This window comes from Rhinopithecus bieti, unplaced genomic scaffold (assembly GCF_001698545.2).
Source record: "Rhinopithecus bieti isolate Rb0 unplaced genomic scaffold, ASM169854v2 scaffold_6907, whole genome shotgun sequence".
NCBI classification, from domain to species: Eukaryota; Metazoa; Chordata; class Mammalia; order Primates; family Cercopithecidae; genus Rhinopithecus; species Rhinopithecus bieti.
In genome coordinates, this window is record NW_016805647.1 from 4058894 (window position 1) to 4083447 (window position 24554).

The 24554-nt window shown below is 54.7% G+C and overlaps 1 protein-coding gene across 4 annotated transcripts; it reads left to right on the forward strand.

The window, feature by feature from the left end:
* The first annotated feature begins 4063 nt into the window (after nucleotides 1–4063).
* COL9A2 (collagen type IX alpha 2 chain) lies at nucleotides 4064–21390 on the forward strand. 4 transcript variants are annotated; one of them, XM_017873321.1, is made up of 33 exons: nucleotides 4064–4329; nucleotides 4892–5067; nucleotides 6515–6589; nucleotides 7785–7820; nucleotides 7904–7966; nucleotides 9380–9433; nucleotides 9554–9589; nucleotides 9684–9707; nucleotides 10049–10102; nucleotides 10448–10501; nucleotides 10617–10664; nucleotides 10874–10930; nucleotides 11014–11067; nucleotides 11399–11452; nucleotides 11849–11902; nucleotides 12001–12054; nucleotides 12174–12227; nucleotides 13906–13959; nucleotides 14395–14448; nucleotides 14663–14716; nucleotides 15942–15986; nucleotides 16363–16416; nucleotides 16963–17016; nucleotides 17287–17340; nucleotides 17426–17497; nucleotides 17718–17753; nucleotides 17848–17892; nucleotides 17981–18013; nucleotides 18189–18335; nucleotides 18682–18736; nucleotides 19078–19266; nucleotides 19992–20069; nucleotides 20497–21390. In XM_017873321.1, the coding sequence occupies exons 2-33, from the start codon at nucleotides 4993–4995 to the stop codon at nucleotides 20694–20696; spliced, it is 2070 nt and encodes a 689-aa protein (XP_017728810.1). In that variant the 5' UTR covers nucleotides 4064–4329; nucleotides 4892–4992; the 3' UTR covers nucleotides 20697–21390. The 4 variants fall into 4 exon arrangements, with proteins under 4 accessions (XP_017728810.1, XP_017728809.1, XP_017728812.1 ...); XM_017873320.1 differs by lacking the exon at nucleotides 4064–4329 and adding an exon at nucleotides 4507–4592; XM_017873323.1 differs by lacking the exons at nucleotides 4064–4329; nucleotides 19992–20069 and adding an exon at nucleotides 4507–4592 and having other exon boundaries at nucleotides 19078–19097; nucleotides 20963–21390.
* The last annotated feature ends 3164 nt before the right edge of the window (nucleotides 21391–24554 follow it).

The window sequence follows — 24554 nt, forward strand, 5'->3', positions numbered from 1 at the left end:
CCAAAATAGATTATTTTATTCAAAATAGATACTTTTCAAATCTATTTTCATAGATTTCAAATATTATATATCTACATCTATGTTGCCCAGTCTTGAAATCTTGAGCTCAATGGATCTTCCCATCTTGGCCTCCCAAAGTGGTGGGATTACAAGCCTGAGCCACCATGACTGACCATTTGTTTTACGTTTTACTTTTATTTTTTGTGTTTTAGAGACAGCGTCTTGTTCTGTCACCCAGGCTAGGATGCCATGGCTCTATCATAGCTCACTGCAGCCTCAAAGTCCAAGGGGCCACAAAATTCCCCCCCCCCCCCCCCCCCCCCCCAACGGAGAGAAGAACACCCCCCCGCCACCCATCTTTTTTTTTTTTTTTTTTTTTTTTTTGTAGAGAAAGGGGTCTCACTGTGTTGCCCTGGCTAGTCTTAAACTCCTAACCTCAAGTGATTCTCCTGCCTGAGCTTTCCAGAGTACTGAGATTACAGGTATGAGCCATCACACCCAGCCAACATGGAGTTTTATTATACAGAAATATAGATATATGACCCTCCACTTATTCAGGGTCTCCCTGTGTCTTAAGAGTCCTATGCACCAAGTACATACTGAGGAGGCTGAAGTGGGAGGATCTCTTGAGGCTGGGAGGTCAAGGCTGCAGTGAGCTGAGATTGTGCCACTGCACTCCAGCCTGTTTCCAAAAACAAACAAACACCTATATGCAATTGGCTGGAACCTCCAGTCCATGTCTTGTGGTCCAACGTCTTCCCTAAAATTTATCTTTTTTTTTTTTTTGAAACAGAGTTTTGCTCTTGTTGCCCAGGCTGGAGTGCAATGGCATGATCTTGGCTCACCACAACCTCTGCCTCCCAGGTTCAAGCTATTCTCCTGCCTCAGGCTTCCTGAGTGCTGGGATTACAGGCATGCACCACCATGCCCGGCTAATTTTGTATTTTTAGTAGAGATGGGGGTTTCTCCATGTTAGTCAGGCTGGTCTCGAACTCCCGACCTCAGATGATCCGCCCGCTTCGGCCTCCCAGAGTGCTGGGATTACAGGCGTGAGCCACCACGCCCGGCCTGAAATTTATCTTGATTGGCTCCAGCTTTAAGCTTCAGCTACAAACCAGCTGTAAACTGGTTTGGTTCAGTTTATAACCCCAAATGTGGCAGGATGTATTTTCCAAAGGTGGTTGCATCAATAATAAAAATTGTATCCCCAGGCTGGGTGCAGTGGCCCACACCTGTAATCCCAGCACTTTGGGAGTCCGAGGCAGAAGGATTGCTTGAGTCCAGGAGTTCAAGACAACCTGGGAAACATGACAAGACCCTGTGTCCACACAATATAAAAAATTAGCTGGGTGCATGGCTGGGCGCGGTAGCTCACGCCTGTAATCCCAGCACTTTGGGAGGCCGAGATGGGCGGATCACTTGAAGTCAGGAGTTCGAGACCAGCCTGGCCAACGTGGTGAAACCCTGTCTTTACTAAAAATACAAAAATTAGCCAGGCGTGGTGGCAGGCGCCTGGAATCCCAGCTACTCGGGAGGCTGAGGTAAGAGAATTGCTTGAACCCAGGAGATGGAGGTTGCAGTGAGCCGAGATCGCACCACTGCACTCCAGCCTGGGTGACAGAGCAAGACTCTGTCTCAAAAATAAAATAAAATAAAAAATTAGCTGGGTGCAGCAGTGCATGCCTGTAGTCCCAGCTACTCAGGAGGCTGAAGTGGGAGGATCAGGAGCCCAGGAAGTTGAGGCTACAGTGAGCAGAGATTCCACCATTGCACTTCAGCCTAGGTGACAGAGGAGACCTTGTCTCAAAAGAAAGAAATAAATACATAAATAAATTTTATCCCTCATTCTCTTAAAATGTGACATTGGGCGGGCACGGTGGCTCACACCTGTAATCCCAGCACTTTGGGAGGCCGAGGTGGGCGGATCACGAGGTCAGGAGTTAAAGACCAGACTGACCAACATGGTGAAAGCCCGTGTCTACTAAAAATACAAAAATTAGCCAGGTGTGGTGGCGCACGCCAGTAATCCCAGCTACTCAGGAGGTTGTGGCAGGAGAATCACTTGAATCCAGGAGGAGCAGGTTGCAGTGAGCTGAGATCGTGCCACTGCACTCCAGCCTGGGTAACAGGGAAATATTCCATCTCAAAAAAAAAAAAAAAAAAAAAGTGACATTAACACTCATCCTTGAAGAGGTGGGGTCTCTGTTCCCTCCCCTTGATCCTGGGCAGACCTTTGTAATTGCCTCAACAGTAACAATGTAGTGAAGGTGCCACTGCATGACTTCCAAGGACAGGTCCTGAGAGGCAATTCTCTTCAGTCTGGTGCTCTCCTACTGCCTCTGAGCTGCTATAGAGGATGTTCAGCTACCTTGAAGCCGCCATGTTGGAGAGACTTTATGGAAAGCCCACAAGGGATAAAGGAGAGAACTGTCCAAGCAACTCCAGCTGTTCCAGCCCCAGCGGTTGAAGGCATCCCAGTACAGACATCAGACGTGTGAGTTAAGAAGCCTTCCAGGTGACATCAGGCCCAGCCACCATCTGACTGTGACCTCATAACAGACCCCAAGCCAGACTGAACCAGCAGAGCCACTCCCGAATTCCTAATCCAAAGAAATTGTCATTTTAAGCTGCTGAATGTTAGGGTGATTTGTTATGGTGCAACAGGTAATTAATACACCAATGTAGCCGGGTGCGGTGGCTCAAGCCTGTAATCCCAGCAATTTGGGAGGCCGAGACGGGCGGATCACGAGGTCAGGAGATCGAGACCATCCTGGCTAACACTGTGAAACCCCGTCTCTACTAAAAAATACAAAAAACTAGCTGGGCGAGGTGGCGGGCTCCTGTAGTCCCAGCTACTCGGGAGGCTGAGGCAGGAGAATGGCGTGAACCCGGGAGGTGGAGTTTGCAGTGAGCTGAGATCCGGCCACTGCACTCCAGCCCCGGCGACAGAGTGAGACTCCGTCTCAAAAAAAAAAAAAAAAAAAAAAATATTAATATATAACCAAATGGGTGTTTCCCAGACTGTGAATCTCATCCCCTTTCCATAATTTCCACACACAAAAGAAAACTTACTCATACAAGGCCTTCTTTGTGGTTAGCCACAAAAGATGAAGAGATAAATGATGTGAAACTAACAACTTAAAATTCAATTTGGACATCCCATTTCCAAAAATCCTTTACAGATTTACCCCACCCACCCCCAAGCAATGCCTACCATCCCTCTCTTACATCCTCCTCCTCCTGCTCTCATCTTCCTACAAACTTCAAATTCTTCACTCTGTTAGGCAGAATAATTACATTCTCTCAAGCTCTTTCTCCCAAACTCAGCTCCAGGACAACCTTTCAAAGTCCAGAGCCCTTTGCTAACATGCCCGGTGGAGCTGGACTTTTCTAGCTCCAACTAGGTTCATCATTTCAGCAGATCTGCCTGTGGCCAGCTTCCCCACATTGGATGCCAACCTAGTAAAACAGTTATCCATAAATCACAATGAAAGCTAAACTGCATCAAGCACCTACTATGTGCTGGTTCGAGGTTAAACACTTCACATGAGTCATCGCATTCAATCTCCATAAAACCCCTTTAAGATAAGGACTATTTGCCGGGCACGGTGGCTCATGCCTGTAATCCCAGCACTTTGGGAGGCTGAGGCAGGCAGATCACCTGAGGTCAGGAGTTCAAGAGCAGCCTGGCCAACATGGCAAAACCCCATCTCTACTAAAAATATAAAACTTAGCCAGGCATTGTGGCTCATGCCTGTAATTCCAGCTACTCGAGAGGCTGAAGCAGGGGAATCGCTTGAACTTGGGAGGAGAGGTTGCAGTGAGCTGACATCGCACCACTGCACTCCAGAGCCTTTTAAGACTGTCTTTAAAAAATACATATATAATATCTATATATATAGATAGACTATTAGTATCCCCATATTACAGATGAGGAAACTGATATTAGGTGCCTGTAGTCATATGTATAATTGTGACGAAGTCAGATTCCAAAGCATTTTACCAATATTGCTTAAGTGAGTGGTAGGGAAGGGAAGGCTCTCTGGAGTCAGGCTATGCTGGACAGTGGGGTTTGGAAACTCTGGTGAATAAAGTGGTAGTTGTTTCTATGAACATGGAGTGAGAAGGCCCAATCCTAAACACATCAGTGCTTAAGGCAGCTGCAGAGAATAAAAGGGAATAGAAAAAGGGGAGCTGGATGGCAGGAGCTTGGATGAGGAAGACTTCAAGGTCAGGTGAAGATGCCAACAGCTTCCTGCCTGGAGGACTGAAGAAGGGTTGGGCTTCACTGGAGACCCCCAGGAGACGGATCTGCTTGTTGGGACAGAGGTAGGGAGGTGAAAGCCAGGTGAGGAAGTTGGGGGTTGGGGGAGGTGCACACAGCTCCACTAAAGAGCTGGAAGAGGCCGATGGAGTATTCATGAGACGGCTGATCCAGGAAGGGCTGTGGCATATTAATATGGAAAAGTCCTCTTTGTTTGTGCTTGGAGAGGAAGGAGCCAGGGGAGAGGGGAGCAAGGTGGGCGGGAGCTGGGGAGAGCCTGCAGCAGAGGCCGAGGCGCTCTCGGTCTGGGCCTCGGAGAGGACTTGGGGTAAGTGATGGGGCACAGGCTGTGCGTCGGGGGAAGGTGCTGGGGCCTGAAGGTCCTGAGGGGGACCTCAGACGGCCTTATGCCTCCTCACAAAGAAACCGGACCATCATCTCCGTCCGGCACCCCGGTCGCCCCTCGGATTACCAGGCTAAGGCGCCCGGGAAGCCTGGGCAGAGGACAGAGGGTGGACCAAGCGGGGCGGAGCTGGATACTGGGCGCCGGCCTCCCTCCCCGCAACCCCGCCGGTCCTCTCAGGTGACAGCTCACGCCGGCCCCCGCCCCGCCCCCCGCATATCCAGGAGCCCCGGCCCACCCCGCCCGCGAACAGCCAGCGCCAGGAGCCTCTGCCGTCGGTGCGTGCGCGGACCCGCACGCGTCCCCCTTGACCTCGCCGCCAGCCATGGCCGTCGCTGCGGCCGCCCCCCGCTGCCTCCTTGTTCTTCTCCAGGTGCTAGTGCTCGCTCTGGCGCAGATCGTAAGTCTCGCAGCCCCTCCGCTGCCAGGGTCCAGGGTGCAGGGTCTGGGGTCCGGGATGGAGGAGCTCTGCCTGTGGCCCGCGCCTACTGACAGCCCTAGCCGGAGGGGCCACCTGAGGACAGCGCTGCGGGCAGGTCCCCTGGGTGGGTGCATACATGGTGCCCATCGCGGCACCGTGAATGGAGGTGGCTGAGTCGGAGAGTCAGAGGGGACCCGTCCCGAGACGCGCTGCCCTGCCCGGGACAGGCAGCGTGGGGCAGGAGCTGGCGCCCGGTCCTGGCAGCCCGGGGAGCCCAGGTGGCAGGGCATACAATGGTGCTCATTCACCCGCTGCGCAGCCTCCGCCCCCGCCGCCTCCCAGGGGGCGCCGGCTCCAACCAGACACCGCTATCGCCCCTAGGCGGCCTCTCGGCCCTGCTCGCCAACCCACGTCTCCCTTCCGAGGGCCGCCGAGGGGCTGCGGGCGCGCGGGTAGGGCAGAGACTGGGCCCCGTGGGGTGCTGGATGTGGTTCCGAGCTCGCCTGCGGGGCGCCAGTCTGGCACTTCGCGGCCTGGGGAGGTCGTGGCCACCAGGACCCCTGCCTGGGTCCAAGCTGGCGTCTGAAAAGGGCCGCCTTTTAAAATCTCTGATCTGTTCAGAGATGGGCAGCAGGACGGAGATTCTCCAGCTGTGAGCTCCCCTCACCTTGATATGACTCGTGACCTCCCTGAAACCTCACACTCACCTGCATTGAATTGCAAGCAATCAGGGTCCAGAGAGAGGGTCTGCTTTCTGGGAGGTGCAGGCTCCTCTTGCTTCCCGGCAGCAGTCAGGACTTAGCGGAGGGAGGACCCGGCAGTTGTGCTGCGGCAGGGGCGCTCTGAGTGGGAAAAGAGTACCCGCTTCACCTCCCTACACCTCCTTTCCCTGCGCCTCCCCCACTTTCCCGTCGGGTTTTCCCGCACCATGGGGAGAGAAGGAGGCGCTATCTCTGCCTGTCGTTCACATAAGAACAATAACCCGAGTCACCGCTCACTGAGGGCCGGCAGCCTGCTAGGCACAACCTTGCATTCCATTTGTGATTTATTTGAGCTGCCCACGTCTCCATCTATTCCCCACTGCCACCGCGCAAGGGCAACCTGGCACAGTAGAAGGAGTCGGGCACCCAGGGCGGAGTCCTGGCGCCGCCGCCCACGCTCAGTGACCATGGACCCTTCATGTTCAGAGCCAGTTTCTGCAACTGCAAACGGCGGCCCGTAACAGCGCCCGCCTCCCGGTTCTGAGTATTATTTAAGATAATGCATGTAATGGCACACGGTGCCTGCCATGCAGAAGGTTCTCAATACGTGGGAGTTCACAGAGGAGGTGCGCCCCTAGGACCCCGCTCCCAGGGTCCCTTGCAGCCCCGGGGACGCCCAGCTTCCCGCACTGTCTGAGGACTGCCCCCGCCGTGTGTGTTTTCAGAGAGGTCCACCGGGAGAACGGGGCCCCCCGGGTCCCCCAGGACCGCCGGGAGTGCCTGGATCCGACGGCATCGACGTGAGTCTCTAACCAGGGACCAGGGCGGGCGGGAGGCGGCGGACAAATGAGAACTTTGTGAGCGCTGTGGTGGGGGTGGGGACTGGGGTGCCCAGAGATGTAGTGCCCCCGTCGCCAGTAGGCGGCGCCGGCCCGCACCACAAGGACGCCGTTTGTTCTGCAAAAACCTCAATCCAGGCCTGACTTGCGGAGCGGGTTGTAGCCGCCGACAGACAAGGAGCTACTGTTCAGTCCGCCGGCCGCAGCTCACAGCGAGGCCTCATCCCACTCCTCTCCTTTCCCCTCCTTGTTGGGTAGGAGGCGCCTCAACCCCTCACCCTGCCTCTGGCACATCTGGACGCTTCTTCAGGGTCATTGGGAGCCTTGGCCAGACCGCCCACCAGCTTGGGCCAGACTCCTGTCTCTTCCCTTCGGTTTTCTCTCCCTGATTTAGAATCAGCTGGGCTTGTTCCCTGCAGGGTGAGGGTTAAATACTTCATTCTGAAGGCTCCCGCAGGAGGGCCGCTTGATGTTTACCAGTCTGGATAGACTTCTATTCAACCTGGTGCCCCCACCCCCCAAACACAGGATGCTGGGCCCCCGGCCAGGCCCTGGCTGCTGAGGGCTCTGAAATGCCTGGAGGCCTCTCTGGGGGTAAATCGGATTCCACCGGCCCTGCCTGCCCACCACCAAGGGTCCTTTGTCACTGGAAGGAGGTCCTTCCCTCCTTGGGAACACTGAATTTCCCCCTTACAGTCCCCCTTGGTCCTTGCCACTGGCTCAGTTTCCTGTTCTCCTGCCCTACAGTCTGGAATAGAGCTGCTGCCCAACTTGCTCATCCCCCTTCACGTTTCTCCAGAAGCCCCAACCTTCCTCCCACACGTGCCCAAATCCAAGAGGCATCAGCTTGGAGCCCCCAGCCCTGGTAGTGGGTCTCACAGCTGGCACCTCATGACATCAGCATGTCTGTACCTTCTTGCATGTTGCTGTCACCCTCTCCAGCCCAGCCAGGTTTATTCTCATGCTCCTATAATTTGTTTTTGGATTTTATTTTGAGGAAAAGGGGCTCTTTTCTCAAAAATTGCAAGGCTTAGGGGACGTAGACAGAAGAGAGGAGAGTGAGGAGAGCCTTTAGGAGCGGCCTGCCAGGGCCGTGTGTGCCCACGTGGGGTAGCGTGAGCCGTAGTGTGCTGTCTCACCTACTTGTATCTTGCAGGGTGACAAGGGGCCCCCTGGCAAAGCTGGCCCTCCGGTGAGTGCTTTATCCTCTTTGGCCTTGACCCTTCCTGCTCTTGCTCTCCTCTGGCTCATGTTTGTTCCATCTCTGTTTTCAAGGGACCCAAGGGTGAGCCTGGCAAAGCTGGGCCAGATGGTCCAGACGGGAAGCCTGGGATTGATGTGAGTACCTGCGTGTCGGGTGGGGTAGGGAAGGGCTCCACCAATTGACCTCCAGGGCCTGGCTCTGGCATCTTCACTGATCTGTTCAGAGATGGGCAGCAGGATGGAGACTCTCTAGCTGTGAGCCCCCCTTCACCTTGGTATGACTTGTGACCTTCCTGGAACCTCACATCCCCCCGCCAGGGGCATTGATTTGCAGGCAACCGGGGTCCAGAGAGAGGGTCTGCTCCCCTGCAGCAGTCAGGACTTAGTCTCACATTTCTGGCCACCAAGGATCAGGTTGAATACGTCCTTGTGTGCCCTGTCCTTCCCTCCGCTCTTCCCCCGACCCTGCCCACAGTCTCAGGCATGACTCAGGAGAGAAACATCATTTAGCTGATACCACAGAGCTCCCAGGGGCCCCCAAGGTCACAGGCTCCTGAACACAGCCAGCCCCAGGGGCATGAGGACGACATCTGGTGGGAGTTACACTGGGTCAGTCACTGAAAGATGAGAGAAAGGAGAAACCCCCATGACTTGCCTCTGCCCTGCTGGTTCATGAGGTGTGACCAGGGCTGGGACAGTCACCAGGGCCTCTTCAAATTCACCCACACCCTGCAACGATTACAAGGCATATTGCCTTCTATATTGCATTGGTTCTCACATCCACTCAGAGAGGCACCCACATGAGAAACTAAGGCTCAGAAAAAGCTTCCAGTGGCCTGGTGTGGCGGCTCATGTCTGTAATCCCAGCACTTTGGGAGGCTAAGGTGGGCAGATTACTTGAGGTCAGGAGTTCAAGACCAGCCTGGCCAAGATGGCAAAACTCTGTCTCTACTAAAAATACAAAAATTACCCAAGCGTGGTGGCGCGTGCCTGTGGTCCCAGCTTCTTGGGAGGCTGAGGCACAAGAATCACTTGAACCCAGGAGGCGGGGGTTGCAGTGAACTGACCTTGCACCACTGCACTCCAGCCTGGGCAACAGAGTGAGACTGTGTTGGAAGGAAGGAAAGGGGAGGGGAGGGGAGGGGAAGGGAAGGGAAGGAAGAAAAGAAAGAAGAGAAAGTAAAGAAAGAAAAGAAAAGAAAAGGAAAAAGTTGCCAGGGCAGGACATCAAGCAAATGACCAATCTTGACCCATGGCTAGGTCTTTGGACTCCTGAACCCAGAGGCATGAAGCCTGGGCCTGGCATGCAGCCAAATCTTTGGGCTTTGGTTTCTCATCTTTCAAAAGAAGGGAATTGTTCTACCTGCCTCCTAGGGTTACTATGGGAACTGGGGAAAAGGAAAGACAGGTGTCGAGGTTCCCAGGCCTTCGTGAGGTATGGTGAAAGGGAGCATCGGCCCACCCAGGAGGGCCCCTTGAACCTGCCCTGCTCTGTGGGTCAGGGGGCAGGTTGGCCCTCACTGATCCTACATTTTCATTCTTCCGCAGGGTTTAACTGGAGCCAAGGGGGAGCCTGGCCCCATGGGGATCCCTGGAGTCAAGGTAAGGTGCCTGCTGGGGCCTTAGCAGGGGCAATCTAGGGCCAGCATTTGGGAGTGGCTGTAGATAGGAAGTAGGGCCAGGGAAACCCCAGTCTCTGAGCCTTTCTCGTTGCTCCTGCAGGGCCAACCCGGGCTTCCTGGTCCTCCTGGCCTTCCAGTGAGTACAACCTGCAAGGGCTTCGAGGGACTCTCCGGGGAGAGGGGATCTGCAGAGAGAGCCATGAAGCCAATTTTCTTTCCTTCTGTTACAGGGCCCTGGTTTTGCTGGACCTCCTGTAAGTCCTCAGGGATAGGGCAGGGTCCCCAGAGCTCCCAAGGAAGGAGGGGACAACAGAAAGGCTTCAAGGGAATGGCCGCCATGGGGAGGGGCCAGCGTGCTGTGATAGTGTCGGGAATAGGTGGACCTGCCAGAGACCCAGGGCCAGCCCACTCTGGGCCTGTCCACTGGCTCTGCAATTCTCTGGTCCTTAAAGCCCAAGGCTGTCAGTCTCTCGGGGGTTGGCAAAAAAAAAAAAAGTAAAAGTGGAGAAACGGGCTTTGGTTGCCTGTCTCTACCTTCATGCCCAGGGTATCTGACTCTCTGAGGCATCCTGACCATCCACTCTCTGCTCCCCAGGGACCGCCTGGACCTGTTGGCCTCCCTGGTGAGATTGGAATCCCGGGCCCCAAGGTAAGCCCCAGCCACCTTGTTCACTGCCTCCTGCCTTCTATCTCCAAGCTGGCAAGCTGGGTGGTCTTTCTGGAAGTTCCTGGGCCTGCTCCTGGCCACTGGGAAACTCCTCCAGGTCTGGGGCAGAAGCCCGTCCTATGAGCCCACCCGGCCCTAGGTCTTTTAGGGACGCCAAGGGCTGGCCCCATGCCCTGTCAATCAGACCTTGATCTCCCAAGATGGTGGATCTCACAAGGTGACCAGGAAGACAGGGTGGCCAGGGCAGCGGCAGGACCTGGAGAAGGGCACTAGCGTAAGCTGGGAAGGGCTGGTCAGAGGTATGATTTGGGCTTCTTTTGCTTCCAGGGGGACCCTGGACCAGATGGACCATCGGGGCCCCCAGGACCTCCAGGGAAACCTGTAAGTGTCCCCAGAACCCCCGATATGGCAAAGTGCAGGGGAAGGAGAAGGATCTTTGAGGAAGCCTGCAGCAGGAAAGGGTCAGGCAAAGCTCCATCTTCACGTCTCCTCTCAGGGTCGCCCGGGAACCATCCAGGGTCTGGAAGGCAGTGCGGATTTCCTGGTGAGAGGCGAGGTCTGGGGCGGGGCTAATGCAGGGGGCGGGGCTAATTCAGGGAGGCCGGGCCGCAAAGATGGCGGGGTCGGGAGAGATGGGGAGGGGCTGTAGGGCAGGGGTTCCACCAGGTGAGGCGGAGGAGAGCACAGGAGTTGGAGAGATGGGGGCGCACCGCCCAGCTGATCACAGGGCCTTGTGGATTTTTCTTTTTCCAGTGTCCAACCAACTGTCCAGCGGGGATGAAAGGTCCCCCAGGGCTGCAGGGAGTGAAGGTGAGAGCTCCTGGCCTGAATCTTGGGAGGGTGGTCCAGGTGACAGGAGGGGACCTCGTATTGAGCTCTCTCCTTCCCTTCAGGGACATGCAGGCAAACGCGGGGTTCTGGGTGATCCTGGCCGCCAGGGGAAGCCGGTGAGTGCGAGGGGTGAGGGCTGTGGGTCGAGGATACGTGGAGACGGTCCTACAGGGCTCTGTCCCCTTCTTCATCCCTTCCCCTTCCCCTTCCCCTGTGGGTTCTGGGGACAGAGCCTTGAGCCGCGGGCTGGAGGCCTGTGCTCCAGGTCGGCGTGTCTCTGGTCACGTCTCCTTGCTTGGCCTTTCTCTATCTGTGACGTGGGACTGTATGGTTTGTAGGAGTCCTTCCTGTCTGCTTGTGCAGGGGAAAGGAGATGGTATCTTTGCTTGTCTGTATATGTGTCTTTCCATCTGCCTGCCCGTCTGACAGCTCATCCCTGCCCTTTAGGGTCCCAAGGGAGACGTGGGTGCCTCTGGAGAGCAAGGCATCCCTGGACCACCGGTAAGGAACACCTTGCCTCAGCGGCCCTCTTCTCCCTCACCCCAGAAGCCCTTAATGGAGTCGTTCCCCTGCTCAGGCCTCTAGCTTGTAAAAGAGACACCTGTGTCTAGCTGGGAGCATCTCTGGATGGGGAGAGGGAGGCTGAAACTGTCAGGAATGAGGGACGGGAACCAAAGCTGTCAGCAAGAAGCCCAGGCTGAGGCCCAGGTCTGCCACTGTCCCTTTGAGTAACCAAGTGAGTCCCTCCTCATCTCTGAACCTCAGTGTCCCATCCACAAGACAGAGACTCTACTGCCTACCTCAGAAGGGCACTGTAAGGCTGAAGGTGGGCGTCAGACAAGGTATCATGACGTGGGCCTTGCAATTGCCATTGCTGTCATTTTCCTGTCTCAACAGGGTCCCCAGGGCATCAGGGGCTACCCGGGCATGGCAGGGCCCAAGGGTGAGACGGTAAGTGAATCTCGGGATGTCATACAAGAGCTTCCAGGAGCCGCCTTCTGGCCCCGGAGTTCAGCCAGGACTGACCTGCAACCCTTTCCTGTCCGCAGGGCCCTCATGGATATAAAGGCATGGTGGGCACCATCGGTGCCACTGGGCCACCGGTAAGCCTGCTTTTGCTTCCCCACCCCTGAGGCTGGAGCTCCTACAGCTACAGCCACAGAGTGGGCATGGCTCCCCCTGAGCCTGTGTGACCTGGATTCCTGCTTGTCTTTCTTGCCAGGGTGAGGAAGGTCCTAGGGGACCGCCAGGCCGAGCTGGGGAGAAGGGCGACGTGGTGAGTCCTCAGGCACCCATTGTTCAGTCAGGACCCCTGGGGAGTACTGGGCAGGACAAAGCTCTCCCTAAGGCTGTGTGTGTGTGTGTGTGTGTGGTGTGTGTGTGAATGTGAATGTGTACTGTGTGTGAATGTGCAGTGTGTGTGTGCAGTGTGTGTGAGTGTAGACTGTGTATGAGGGTGTGTGTAGAGTATGTGTGAGGCTGTGTGTGTAGTGTATGAGTATGTGTGTGAGGATATCTCTGAGTGTGTGTATATGTGTGAGTGTGAGTGTATGTATGTGTGTATGAGTGAGTGTGTGTGTGCACAAGTGGGTGACCTGCTGGAGAGGACCGTCTGTGCCAAGAGCCCAGTCAGCCCAAATTCAGATGTTAGGAGAAGCCCTGGGATCCAGTCCCATGGTCACTGGGGCCAGACAATGAGATTCCAGCAAATCAGCCATGGGGCTAATGGGATTTGGTCTGGATCCCAGTTCTCTTAACTCTTTTTTTTTTTTTTCTAATTAATAGACCTGTTGGGGAAGCAGTTTTAAGTTTACAGAAAATGGAGCAGAAAACACAGTTAACTGTTATTATTATTTAGTTTTTTTAATTATTATTTTTTCTTTTAAAATTTAAAAGTTCTTACACTTTTCTTTTCTATTGGTCAGCAGAGATCATCTAGTTGTTTTGTTGTGTTTTGTTTTTGAGACAGAGTTTTGTTTTCTTGTTGCCCAGGCTGGAGTGCAATGGTGCAATCTCAGCTCACTGCAACCTCCGCCTCCCCGGTTCAAGAGATTCTCCTGCCTCAACCTCCCAAGTGGCTGGGGTTACAGGCATGCGCCACCACGCTCAGCTAATTTTGTATTTTTAGTAGAGATAGCGTTTCACCATGTTGGTCAGGCTAGTCTCGAACTCCTGACCTCAGGTGATCCACCTGCCTCGGCCTCCCAAAGTGCTGGGATCACAGGCGTGAGTCAACACGCCCGGCCATATCTAGTTTTTTTAATGTGATTTTTTACAGAAAACCAGTGAGAGTGATATAAAGAATCCCCATGTACCTATCACAGGTTCCAATTCAGTTACTAACATTTTGTCATTCTTGTATCCTCTATTTCCCAGCCCCTCCTTCCTTTGCTTCTGTTATTGCTTTGCTCTGATCTTTTCAAGTAGATCCTTAACATCCTATCATCTCACCCCTAGATACTTTTGTACATATCTCTAAACAGTAAGCACTCATTCTCATATAATCACGTTATCACAACTGACAAATAAACAAGTACTTCCTAACATCATCTAATGACCAGTCTCTGTTCAGTTTTTCCCAATTATCTCAAAATTGTCTTTTCCTGGTTCTTGTTCAAATCGAGACTCACACAGCATCCATACACTGCATTTAGTTGTTGTGTTCCTTTGGCTGAGTGGAGTGTGGGGCCTTGGTCAGAGTCTCAGTGGATGCTGGCTCCCACCCCTGCTCCTGCTCAGCTCAGCCTGGCCTCCTGGCACTGACTTCTCCCTCCTGCTGGTGCCAGGGCAGGAAGGGTACTCCCAATGCTCCCTCCTCCGGCCCCTGCATGGTGTGGCCTGTGCCAGAGGAACTCTGGGACCCAGAGGCCACTGTTCTCAGTGGTTCCCCTCTCTGCACAGCCAGACACGGACCCGATATCCTGAAGGTGACCTGGTCTCTCTCCACTTTGCAGGGCAGCCCAGGTATTCGTGGACCCCAGGGGATCACAGGCCCGAAGGGAGCAACGGTAGGTGCCAGAGGCCTAGGCCCACCAGGACAGAGACCAGGGCCCTGTTGCTTTGTCCAAACCCCCAGAAGAGAAGCCTGGGATGCTAGTCTGAACTCTGCAACTGGTGGGCTGGCTCTGTAATCTCAGGAAATGCCTCCCTTTCTGTGCCTCAGTTTCTTCACCTGTAAACAGGGGTGATGACATAAGGGAGGTCATGGGGAGCTTGCAGCAGTCGGGGACACCACCCTCCACACTAGAGAAGGGCTGTGTTCCATGATCCTCATCCCCTTCCCTCTTCAGCTCCCCTCCCCCAGTTGGCTGGTGGGGCTTCCTGGGATGACCAGAGCCACTCCCTCCCTGCACACTGCAGCTGTCACAGAGGAACAGGGGTGGGTGGCCGGACCCCAGACATCTCCGCATTGTCACTCTGCCTTGAACTTTCCTCCTGAGTAGGGCCCCCCAGGCATCAACGGCAAGGACGGGACCCCAGGCACGCCTGGCATGAAGGTAGGAGTGGGGCTGCAGTTGGGATTGGTGCAGGGGCAGGGCCTTGAGTCCGACCATGCAGGTTCTAGACAGCTAGAGCCTGGGGTCCTCGGTTCTGTCATGGACATGCCCTTTCTTGCCTCTGGATCTCAGTTTCCCTATCTGCATCTGGGTAGAAGCCATGGCCCTCTGGTTGGAGCTTTAATTTGTATCTCTGGTCCTCTGTCTATCCCAGGGCAGTGCAGGACAGGCGGGACGGCCAGGAAGCCCAGGCCACCAGGGCCTAGCGGTAAGTATCAGGTGGAGCCATGGGGGCTGGCCAGGTGTTAGTGGCTGATGAGGTTAGAATCCACACACGCCCAGGGTTCTTGCTCAGTCACCACCTCTTGCCTCATTACCAACTCTGTGGCCCCTGGCCTGGCGAGGGCCTCATCACTTGGACAATTACTCTAGCCCTCTCTGGCTATTCCAGTCCTCCATGCTGGCTAAATAGAATCTAACCATTTCCCCACTATAGCACCTTTCATGACTCCCCACCGCCTCCAGGAAAAAGTCATTCAGTCCAGTCCTTCAATAAGTAGTTATTGAGGTTGGGTGCAGTGGTTCATACCTGTAATCCCAGCACTTCAGGAGGCTGAGGCCAGGAGTTCAAGACTAGCCTGGCCAATGTGGTGAAACCCCGTCTCTACTAAAAATACAAAAATTAGCCGGGCATGGTGGCTCATGCCTGTAATCCCAGCTATTCAGGAGGCTGAGGCAGGAAAATTGGTTGAACCCAGGAGGCAGAGGTTACACTGAACCAGGATTACACTGTTGTACTCCAGCCTGGGCAACAGAGCAAGACTCCATCTCAAAAAAAAAAAAAAAAATTATTATTGAATATCTGAGGTATACTAAGTGGCAGGTAAACAATTATAAACAGGACAGATGCAACCTTTGTCCTCGTGGCTCATCTTAGCATTCAATGACCACCATAATCTGACCCCAACCTGCCTCCTGCCATATCAGGAATGGCCCCTCTCCTTTCCCTTCTCAACAGGCCTTGGCTTTTCTGCCTCCACACCTTTAGGCCTTTGCTGGTCCCTCTGCTTGAAATGCCCTTTCTGGTCTCTTTGTGCCTTCTCATCATTCAGGGCCATCTCCATTCCATACCTTCTGGAGTCCAGTCCATGGGAGCCTGCCCTCCCTCCCTGTGGGAGTACTGAGTGGCCAAACCTGTTTCTGTGCACACGTGCAAACTTGTGTTCCTGGGCTCAGGCACCTGAGAGCACATAGTCATCTCTTCCCCATAGACCCATAGACCCCAGGTCCTGGAAGGCAGGCCATTCACTGTGCCCCACTCGTCTCCCACCACTGTGGGAAAGTACAGTTAAGTTCATGATGCCATGGCTGGGCCTTCTGTTGTTCAGCCCCCACAGGTGGGGGAAATCTGGATTGGGGATGGGAGGCAAAGCAGCAGGTGCATGGGGCTCCCCCATGCCAGGGCAGAAACTGACTTCAACTTCTTTCTGCAGGGTGTGCCGGGCCAGCCTGGGACAAAAGGAGGCCCTGGAGACCAGGTGAGGAGATCCCAAGCTGGGGACAGAATTGAGCAAGGAAGTCTGGGGCCAGGAAGACAGCAAGGCCCAGGCCTCAGCCAAGTCTCAGAGGCTCAGCCTGAACATAAGCCCCTTGGGCCTAACCACCTCCCTCCTGCCACCTCCCACCCATCATGCACTCCTCAGCCCGCCTCAGTGCAGATAGGATGGCATGGCTTTAAATCCAGAGGAGAAACAAACAGGAAAATCAGGAGCCAAGAGGACTGAACCAAGAATACCCTTTGTCCCTCCCCAACTCATTTGGTTCCAGGCTCTGTTCAGGCTTCACTGGGTTTCCCTGAGGCCAAGGGCCTGACTGGGCCACCCAGACTGACCTGAGAACTGTGTTTTCCTGCAGGGTGAGCCGGGCCCGCAGGGCCTTCCTGGATTCTCTGGTCCCCCTGGGAAAGAGGTAAGTGCCCCCTCCACTGACAAAGGGTTCCTGCTTTAGGGTGAGGCCGTGGGGTGGAGGCCTAACCTAGCGAGACTTAGTCTGGTTCTGCCCTGACCCAATGACCCAGGGAAGCTCTTTCTCCTCTCTGGGCCCATTTCCCTTTGTACCTTGTAGGGAGGGTGGGGACTGGCTCTGTTCTGGAGTGTGACCTTCCCAGATGATCAAGTTGACAGACTGGGAATCCAGCAGGCAGAGTTCTTCATTCATTTATTCATTGCATAAACATTCACTAAATACTTGCAACTATGAGTCTCCTCTTCACCTGGAGGGTATAGTTTAATGGAAGAAATAGACATGAAATAAATGATCACATAAGTAATTTAAATTGTGTTGGATCCTTTGAAGGAAAACTACAGGGACCCAAAGGCATGGAACAGGGGCTCTGGGAAGCCTTCCCTGATGAAGCAAATTAGCTGAGACCCAAGGGTAGGGAGGGGCTGGCCAGGTGTGGAACGGTGGGTTCCACCAGGTCAAATGCTTAGCCCCAAATTCTCCTTCCTCCAGGGAGAGCCAGGGCCTCGAGGAGAAATTGGTCCTCAGGGCATCATGGGACAGAAGGTAAGTGCCTGGCACAGTGGCCCCTCGCCAGGGGCCTCTGCAGCAGCTGGGACTGCTGGATACAGCACCTGCTCCGTGCAGCCCAGACTGTGAGAGGCCTCGCCAGGCACGGCCTGGGTTTCCTTTGCTGGTCTGCCAAGTGGAGCAAAGGACCCCCTGCCAGTGACAGCAGAAATGGAGGGCACCCTGACCATGCCGTGTCAGGCCCAGGTGCGAGAGGCTGCATCTGCTGAGAGCTGCTGAGGGTGTGACCTTCTCTTTCCATTTCAGGGTGACCAGGGCGAGAGGGGTCCAGTGGGGCAGCCGGGCCCTCAGGGAAGGCAGGTGAGTGCAGGCCAGCTGAGGTGGGCAGGGCATCATATCCTAGGCCCCCCATTCCATTTATTCCTTTGGTTTCTTTTCATCTCAGGGCCCTAAGGGGGAGCAGGGCTCCCCTGGAATTCCAGGGCCCCAAGGCTTACCGGGCATCAAAGGAGACAAGGTACCAGATGGGGCTGGGAAACACCTGGGAAAGGGGCCCTAAAACAGGGGGAGTGGGGTCGGCAGGACGCAGATCCTTTCGGAGCCTCCAAACCTGCAGGTCGCAGGGTTCTGGTCTGGTCGGCGAGGCAGAGTTGGAAAGAGGGGTGTGGCAGAAAGTTAGGTGGGGGACCCCGTGGAGGGGGTAACTCGCCAAACCCCTCACTCCACGCTTTCTCCAGGGCTCCCCAGGGAAGACCGGGCCTCGCGGCGGAGTGGTGAGTCCCAGCGTCCCTATTCCCAGCCACCCCCAACCCTGCTCCGCGTCCCTGCCACCGCCACCGCGCGTCTGACCCGTGGTTCTCTCTGCAGGGTGACCCGGGGGTGGCCGGCCTCCCTGGAGAGAAAGGCGAGAAGGTGAGCCCGCGACCTGGGGAAGGGCGGGGAGCGGCGGCTGGCCCCGGGGTCCCCACCGCTTCGTGACCTTGGCTCCTTGTGCCTGCAGGGCGAGTCCGGCGAGCCGGGGCCCAAGGGACAGGTGCGTCCTCCCCTCCCCGCGTTCCCCGACTTTCTTGGGCAGCCCTGGGACCTCCATTCTCCCGGCCCGTCCCTTCTCCCAGCCCCACCCCTTTCCTGGACCCCCACCCCCCACTCTCACCCACCCCGCTGGGCGCCTTCTCACCCGGCTCTGCTCTCACCCCATCCTCCCGTAGCAAGGAGTACGTGGAGAACCCGGCTACCCTGGCCCCAGTGGGGATGCGGGCGCCCCAGGGGTTCAGGGCTACCCTGGTCTCCCCGGCCCTCGAGGACTGGTGGGGAACCGAGGCGTTCCAGGACAGCCCGGGAGACAGGGCGTGGCGGTGAGTTGGGCCCTGGGGTAGGGGGTGATTCTTCTAGGTAGATCTGTTCTGGGGTGCAACTTACCCGCCAAAGGCTAGGGGTTCCCAGAGAGTCACCGACTTCCCCGAGACTGGTTCCAAGCCCAGAGCAGACAGGAAGGCTGTGAGAGCAGCCTGAGGGATTACCCCGCGACCTTCCCAGGTAAGCCCGTGGCCCCGCCCAGGTATAGTCTGTTCCTCAGCTTGGGAATTAATGACTCTGGACACCAGAGTCTCCTCCATGGCGGCCTCACGCTCAGCCAGGTGGGAGCAGGAGCGGTGCGCCCTTGCAGCCAGGGGCTTCTCCCTGAAAGGCCTCTGCTTTCAGGGCCGGGATGCCACTGACCAGCACATCGTGGATGTGGCGCTGAAGATGCTGCAAGGTGAGGGGCAGCAACCCCTCCTCACAGTCCGTTCGAGGGCATCGTCGGCCCCTCACACCTTCCCGGAGCCTCCATGTGTTCACTTGTCTGAAAATCTGGAGTCCTGGGGGCTCCTTCCAGCCCAGTCTCCGAAGGACTTCGGGACCTTGAATAAGTCACTCTGGGCCTTTGACTTCCGCAAAACAGAGCCCAAGGAAGGGGGAACTTAAACATGGTGCTTTGCTGTCTGCAAACCTAGGGGCCAGGGCCCACAGGATGCTCTGCCTCCCCTCGTGTTACTGCTGACACCCGCCTCATAGACCTCCCTCTCCCTCCCTCCCTCCCTCCCTCCCTCCCTCCAGAGCAACTGGCAGAGGTCGCCGTGAGTGCCAAGCGGGAAGCCCTGGGTGCGGTGGGCATGGTGGGTCCCCCAGGACCTCCTGGGCCCCCTGGGTACCCAGGCAAGCAGGGACCCCATGGACACCCTGGCCCTCGGGGTGTTCCTGGCATCGTGGGAGCCGTGGGTCAGATCGGGAACACAGGGCCCAAGGGTGAGTGCTCCTCTGCGGTGGGCGTGGGGGCCAGGCAGGGGGATTTGTCCTGGCCCGCCCTTTCCCCATTCCCTTCCCAGGATGACATACAGACCCTTCCCTGGTCCCTCAGCCACATAGTCCAGGAGACACTTCTGGACTTTATTTCCCAGTAGCAAATGGATGGAAATGAATGTACTATTTTTATCGCTCGGGGTTTCTGGGGTTTGTTTTTGAATGTGCTTTGTGATACCCCATAAGCATCTTTCCATGTCAATAGAGATGGGGCGGCAGACCAGCAGAGCAGTAAAGCAGGCAGGCTGGAGCCACACATGGGTGTGAATCCAGACTCCCCTTTCTCAGTGTGGCTCTCAGACAAGTTACCTACTAATTTCCCTGGGCCTTAGGTTTACCATCTGCAAAATGGGGACACTGAAAGTACCCACCTCATAGTGTGGCAGTGAGGACAGTAGTTCATATAGAGTTCGTCTTAGTTCACTGCTTGATCCACAGTAAATGCTAGATACTGTTATGCTTACTTTCCTCTAATAAACTTTATTGGTTACATAATCTTCCATCCTTTGTCTGCACCTTCCTTTATTTAACAAGCCCTGCATGATCATTTCCAACTTTCCTCTGTTATAAACTAGCACAAAACAGGAATAATTTCTGTGTGTGAAACATAGCAAAAAATAGAGGAAAAGCATTTTCAATTCTGAAAACGAAGATTCCCTTTTCGTCTACAGGAAAACGTGGAGAGAAGGGTGATCCAGGAGAAGTGGGACGGGGGCACCCCGGGATGCCTGGGCCCCCAGGGATCCCAGGTAAGCTGTTGGCCCTGCCCAGCGACAATGTGTTCCTCAGCTTGGGAATTAATGACACGTGGACACCAGGGTCTCCTCCATGACGGCCACATGCTCAGCCAGCTCAGTCCTTGATACCCAGCTTCTGCACCCCTTTGGAGCACCCGGGAGTCCCTGGGTGGTTCTAGCTCTGGAAGCTGAACCTCTCAGGACTTCCCAGGACCCACCACCATTACTTCACGAAGGTGACAGAAGGGACGTTTGCTCCCAAAGCTCACTGGGAGCTGGGAGTAGGGGACAATCACATAATCTCTGCCTCTGGGGCAGAGTCCCTTCTCCTGTGGTGTCTTTGGCCTCATTTTCTCCATCTGAAAAATTTCTCCACCTTCAAAATTCTGGGTCTGAGGCAAGAGGCGCCCCTAATGTCTTAACTTTCTCCTGTTCACAGGACTCCCTGGCCGGCCTGGCCAGGCAATCAACGGCAAGGATGGCGATCGAGGGTCCCCAGGGGCTCCAGGAGAGGCAGGTCGACCTGGGCTGCCAGGCCCCGTGGGGCTCCCAGGCTTCTGTGAACCTGCAGCCTGCCTTGGAGCTTCGGCCTATGCCTCTGCCCGCCTTGCAGAGCCCGGATCCATCAAGGGGCCTTGAGCATCAGGGCCTGGACAGAGCCTGGCAGGCATCCTGGGGGGAAGGACCAGGTCCCCTCCGGGTGGACATGTACCCATCCCCAACCCAGGAAACCATCTCCCCCAGGACCTTCTGTCTGGAACCCAGGAGTCCTGAGGAAAAGGAATATTAAAACATCGGGGAAGGGGAGGGAGAGCACTGATGGGTGAAAAAGTGAGGCCAACACACAGGGCAAGTGGTGTCGATGGAGTCGAAGCTCTGAAGGAATAGGGTGGCTTTCCTTCCAGGGAACATCACTCAGCTGTTACCAAAACAAACATCTTAATCTGCACCGTTCTCCACTGGCCATCTTGTCCTTGGGTCAGTGGGACGTGGGCACCCCGGGAGGCCTGGGCCCTGCCCAGCTACAGTTCCACCCCTCAGCTCGAGGATTAATGACTGAGGTCTCTGCCAGTTCCTGAGCCCATCTCACTCTCTGACCTACCAGGTGACTGCTGCTGGGTGACTACCCTGAGGCGGCTATACCCTTAAGCCAGCCCCACTACTTCCTTCCCTGCCTCCCAACTGAGTATTTAAACATCAACCCCCTTCTCTTTCTCGCACAACTCTCCACCCCTTTCTCCCCAGATCCGCCCAGGCCTTTCTGTAAATAAAAGTTCCCAAGTTGGGTACAAACCAGGATATGGGAGTTACTCTATCCTGGCGTTAACCAGGACAGTTGTTGGGCTTCTCTTCTTGTGGATAGGGCAGTTGTTACTGGGCCTCCAATACCCAGGCAGGAAGGACAGAGGCTCTGGAGGGGGAAGGCAGGATGGGGCGTTTTCTCTGGGCACCTGAATTCTGAGCATTAGGATGGCATGGCATTTTTGAGGAACATCTGTGAGAGGAACCTAAGAATGGAGGCAGGGTGCTGACCTACTGTGTAACTTTGGGTGAATCCCTTTTGAGCTGTTGTACAACTGTGGCAAGGACTCATCTGTATCTTTTTCATCCCAGTATAGCACACCCAGTGTCTTGCCAGGGTCTGCCACTTGGAAGGTCCTCTGTGAGTTTCAGCACCCATGGTGTGCTGGCCCTGGGGTAGGAGCTGGTAGTGAAAGATTGGAGGACCTTGTTCATGCCTTCAAAGGGTTTCCAGGTTCATGAGAAAAACACATATGGACTTGGATGAAAAAAGTCCAGGAGAGACTGGCTCAGATCTGATCTGTACCACCTGGGGGTTCTCAGCCCATAGCTCTGTAGGCCTTCAAGGAGGAAGAGGAGGGGAAGGGGCTGAGGCTCGGGGACTCCAGCCTGAAGTCCAAGCATATGCGGAAGCCTAGGCCCTCCCACCTTCCCATAAACTTGGCTCCAAGTGCCCTCTATGCTGATGCATCCTTGCCCTCCTCCTTCTTCTCCCCCCTACCCTCCACTAGCCCATCTTCCCTCCTCCCTCCTCCCCTCAACACACATTTACCACTAGTGACATCTCAGCGCCCCCTACCCCAATCCAGGGACACAGGAGGAACACAGTGGGGTTAAACTGAGGGCCACTGATGTGGCTTCACCCTCCGTGCTTGGGCAGTTCCCGAGTTACAGCATCTCAGTCCCCAGAGAAGGCCACGCTGCTACCGTAGCCGCCAAGTACCTACTGGAATGCGGGGCACAGAGGAGGAAGGGAGAGGATGCCAGCTGCAGGAGGCAGCTAAAGCCAAGCCTTGGGCAGGCTCTCAGGTATTACATACCTGGTGGGGAGGAGGGTTCTCCCTTCCCTGGGCTGGATCCCTTACTTGCTCCGAGTGCCTGGAACCTTAGGTTTAGAGAGCCACTCTACTCCTTGAAGTCTCTTCATGCACCTGCCCTGGGGCCCTTTCCTTATCCCTCTCTGGAACATTCCCAGAGATGGTCCACTGGAGGGTTTCAGCACCACAGAGAGGCTGATGATTCATAAATCTCATGCAGTTACACCTCATTCCTTCTGACAGCAATTTGAAGGGGCTAAAAGGGGGCTAATTCCTAAGGACCAGTGGTTGGTAGCCTATGTAAGACTCCCTGGTGGGTGAATTTCACTCAGACCTTTTGCTGTGATCTACGAATCTCCTATATGCCTTTCTAAACTCACCTCCATGCTTGGACTCTGGTACATTCCACTGCAGCGATACCAGCCTATGCCATTCCTCTAACACGTGCACCACACACAAGCCATGACCTCCGCTTGGAATGTTCTTCCCCAAAATATCACTGCCAGTGACCTTGCTTCAGGTCTTTATTCAGAACTGACCTCATGCTTACCCTGGTGTTCCATAACACCGTTCTGCTTTATTATTTCTCTTCCACACTTAGCACTGTCCAACATAAAGCGCTAGAATATAAGCTCCACGAGGGTGGAAACTTTTGTCTCTTACTCGCTGTTCTATTCTGCAGCACATCAAACGCTGCCTGGCACACAGCAGGTGCTCAATAAATACTTATTAAATGAATATGTTCAGGATGCTCAGAGGAAGACCCCACCAATCATCAAACCAGGAGAAAGGGATCGGGTCTCCAGATCTCTTGTGTGCGGCTGAAATGTGTTCTGAGATGGCCTAGTGTCCAAGTTTTATTCCCTCACCTACTGAGAACAGGGACCTGCCCTTTGACAGCTGAATCTTGGGAGGCAACAGTCTGATGCAAACAAACAAACAAACAAAAAAAAAAAAACAAAAAAAAAGGTAGGAACTCAGTTCCCCTGTTTACAATTAGGAAAAGAGGGATTTAGAAGCTTAACAGAAAGGGCATTGCACCAAGACAGCCCGGCTCCTTGGCAAAGGTTCAACACCAAACTGCACCTCTAGAATGCAGCCTGCGAGGAGAATCCCACACCTGCAGCTGCTGACTCCTCTTTCAAACTTGATCTCTGGCTATCCTCTCCTCACCCTAAAGGCCAGCTGGGTTAGAACCTTTTTTGTTGTTGTTGTTTTTGAGACAGAGGCTCACTCTGTCACCCAGGCTGGAGTGCAGTGGCACGATCTCGGCTCGTTGCAACCTCCACCTCCCGGGTTCAAGTGATTCTCCTGCCTCAGCCTCCCAAGTAGCTGGGACTACAGGTGCCCGCCACCAGGCCTGGCTAATTTTTTTGTATTTTTAGTAGACACGGGGTTTCACCATGTTAGCCAGGATGGTCTCGATCTCCTGACCTCGTGATCCACCCGCCTTGGCCTCCCAAAGTGCTGGGATTACAGGCATGAGCCACCGCACCCAGCCCAGAAACATTTTAATTTTGTGCTTATTTACATCATAGCAATTAGGGTGAATTATTATATCACCAAGTATCAATTGTTGAGCTGTTATATTATTAGATACTGTGCTAAGCGTCTGCAAACATTATCTCATTCTATCCCTACCACAGCCCTGTAAAGTAGGTATTACCCCATTTGTCATGTTAAAAAATAAAATCTCGGTCTCAATCCCACCTGTAGATACTATCCCAAATTTTTGCTCCCTTTTATGGGAAGGGTTGGTCTCACTTTGGCTTTTAGCTCACTGCACTGTTCTCAGATTCCTGCGCTGATTTCTCATCTCTCCAGTATCTGAAAGTCACTTGGTCCTACCACATCTTTTTCTCTGGCTCCTCTCCTATCTCATTCAGTTTCATGGCTTCAACTCTATCTATACATCCCCAATCCAGATCTCACTGCTTAACTTGATCCATTGATCCAACTGCCTACTCAACATCTCCCCTTCAATGTCTGATGGGTATCTCAAATTTAACATGTCCAGAACAATTCCTGATCTTCCCCTCCAGAATCCCCCTTCCTGCGATCTTTCCCATCTCGCCCAAGGTCAACTCCATCCTTTCAGTTACTTAAGCCAAGTACACTGGAGTCATCCTCCACTCCCACTTTATCTCTTAGACCCCAC

What these genes read in the sequence shown, in the direction of transcription:
- COL9A2 (XM_017873321.1), top strand. Translation starts at nt 4,993, where the DNA reads ATGGCCGTCGCTGCGGCCGCCCCCCGCTGCCTCCTTGTTCTTCTCCAG. An exon ending in TGCTCGCTCTGGCGCAGATC is followed by an intron (nt 5,068 to 6,514) that starts GTAAGTCTCGCA and finishes GTGTGTTTTCAG; the next exon opens with AGAGGTCCACCGGGAGAACG. An exon ending in ACGGGAAGCCTGGGATTGAT is followed by an intron (nt 7,967 to 9,379) that starts GTGAGTACCTGC and finishes ATTCTTCCGCAG; the next exon opens with GGTTTAACTGGAGCCAAGGG.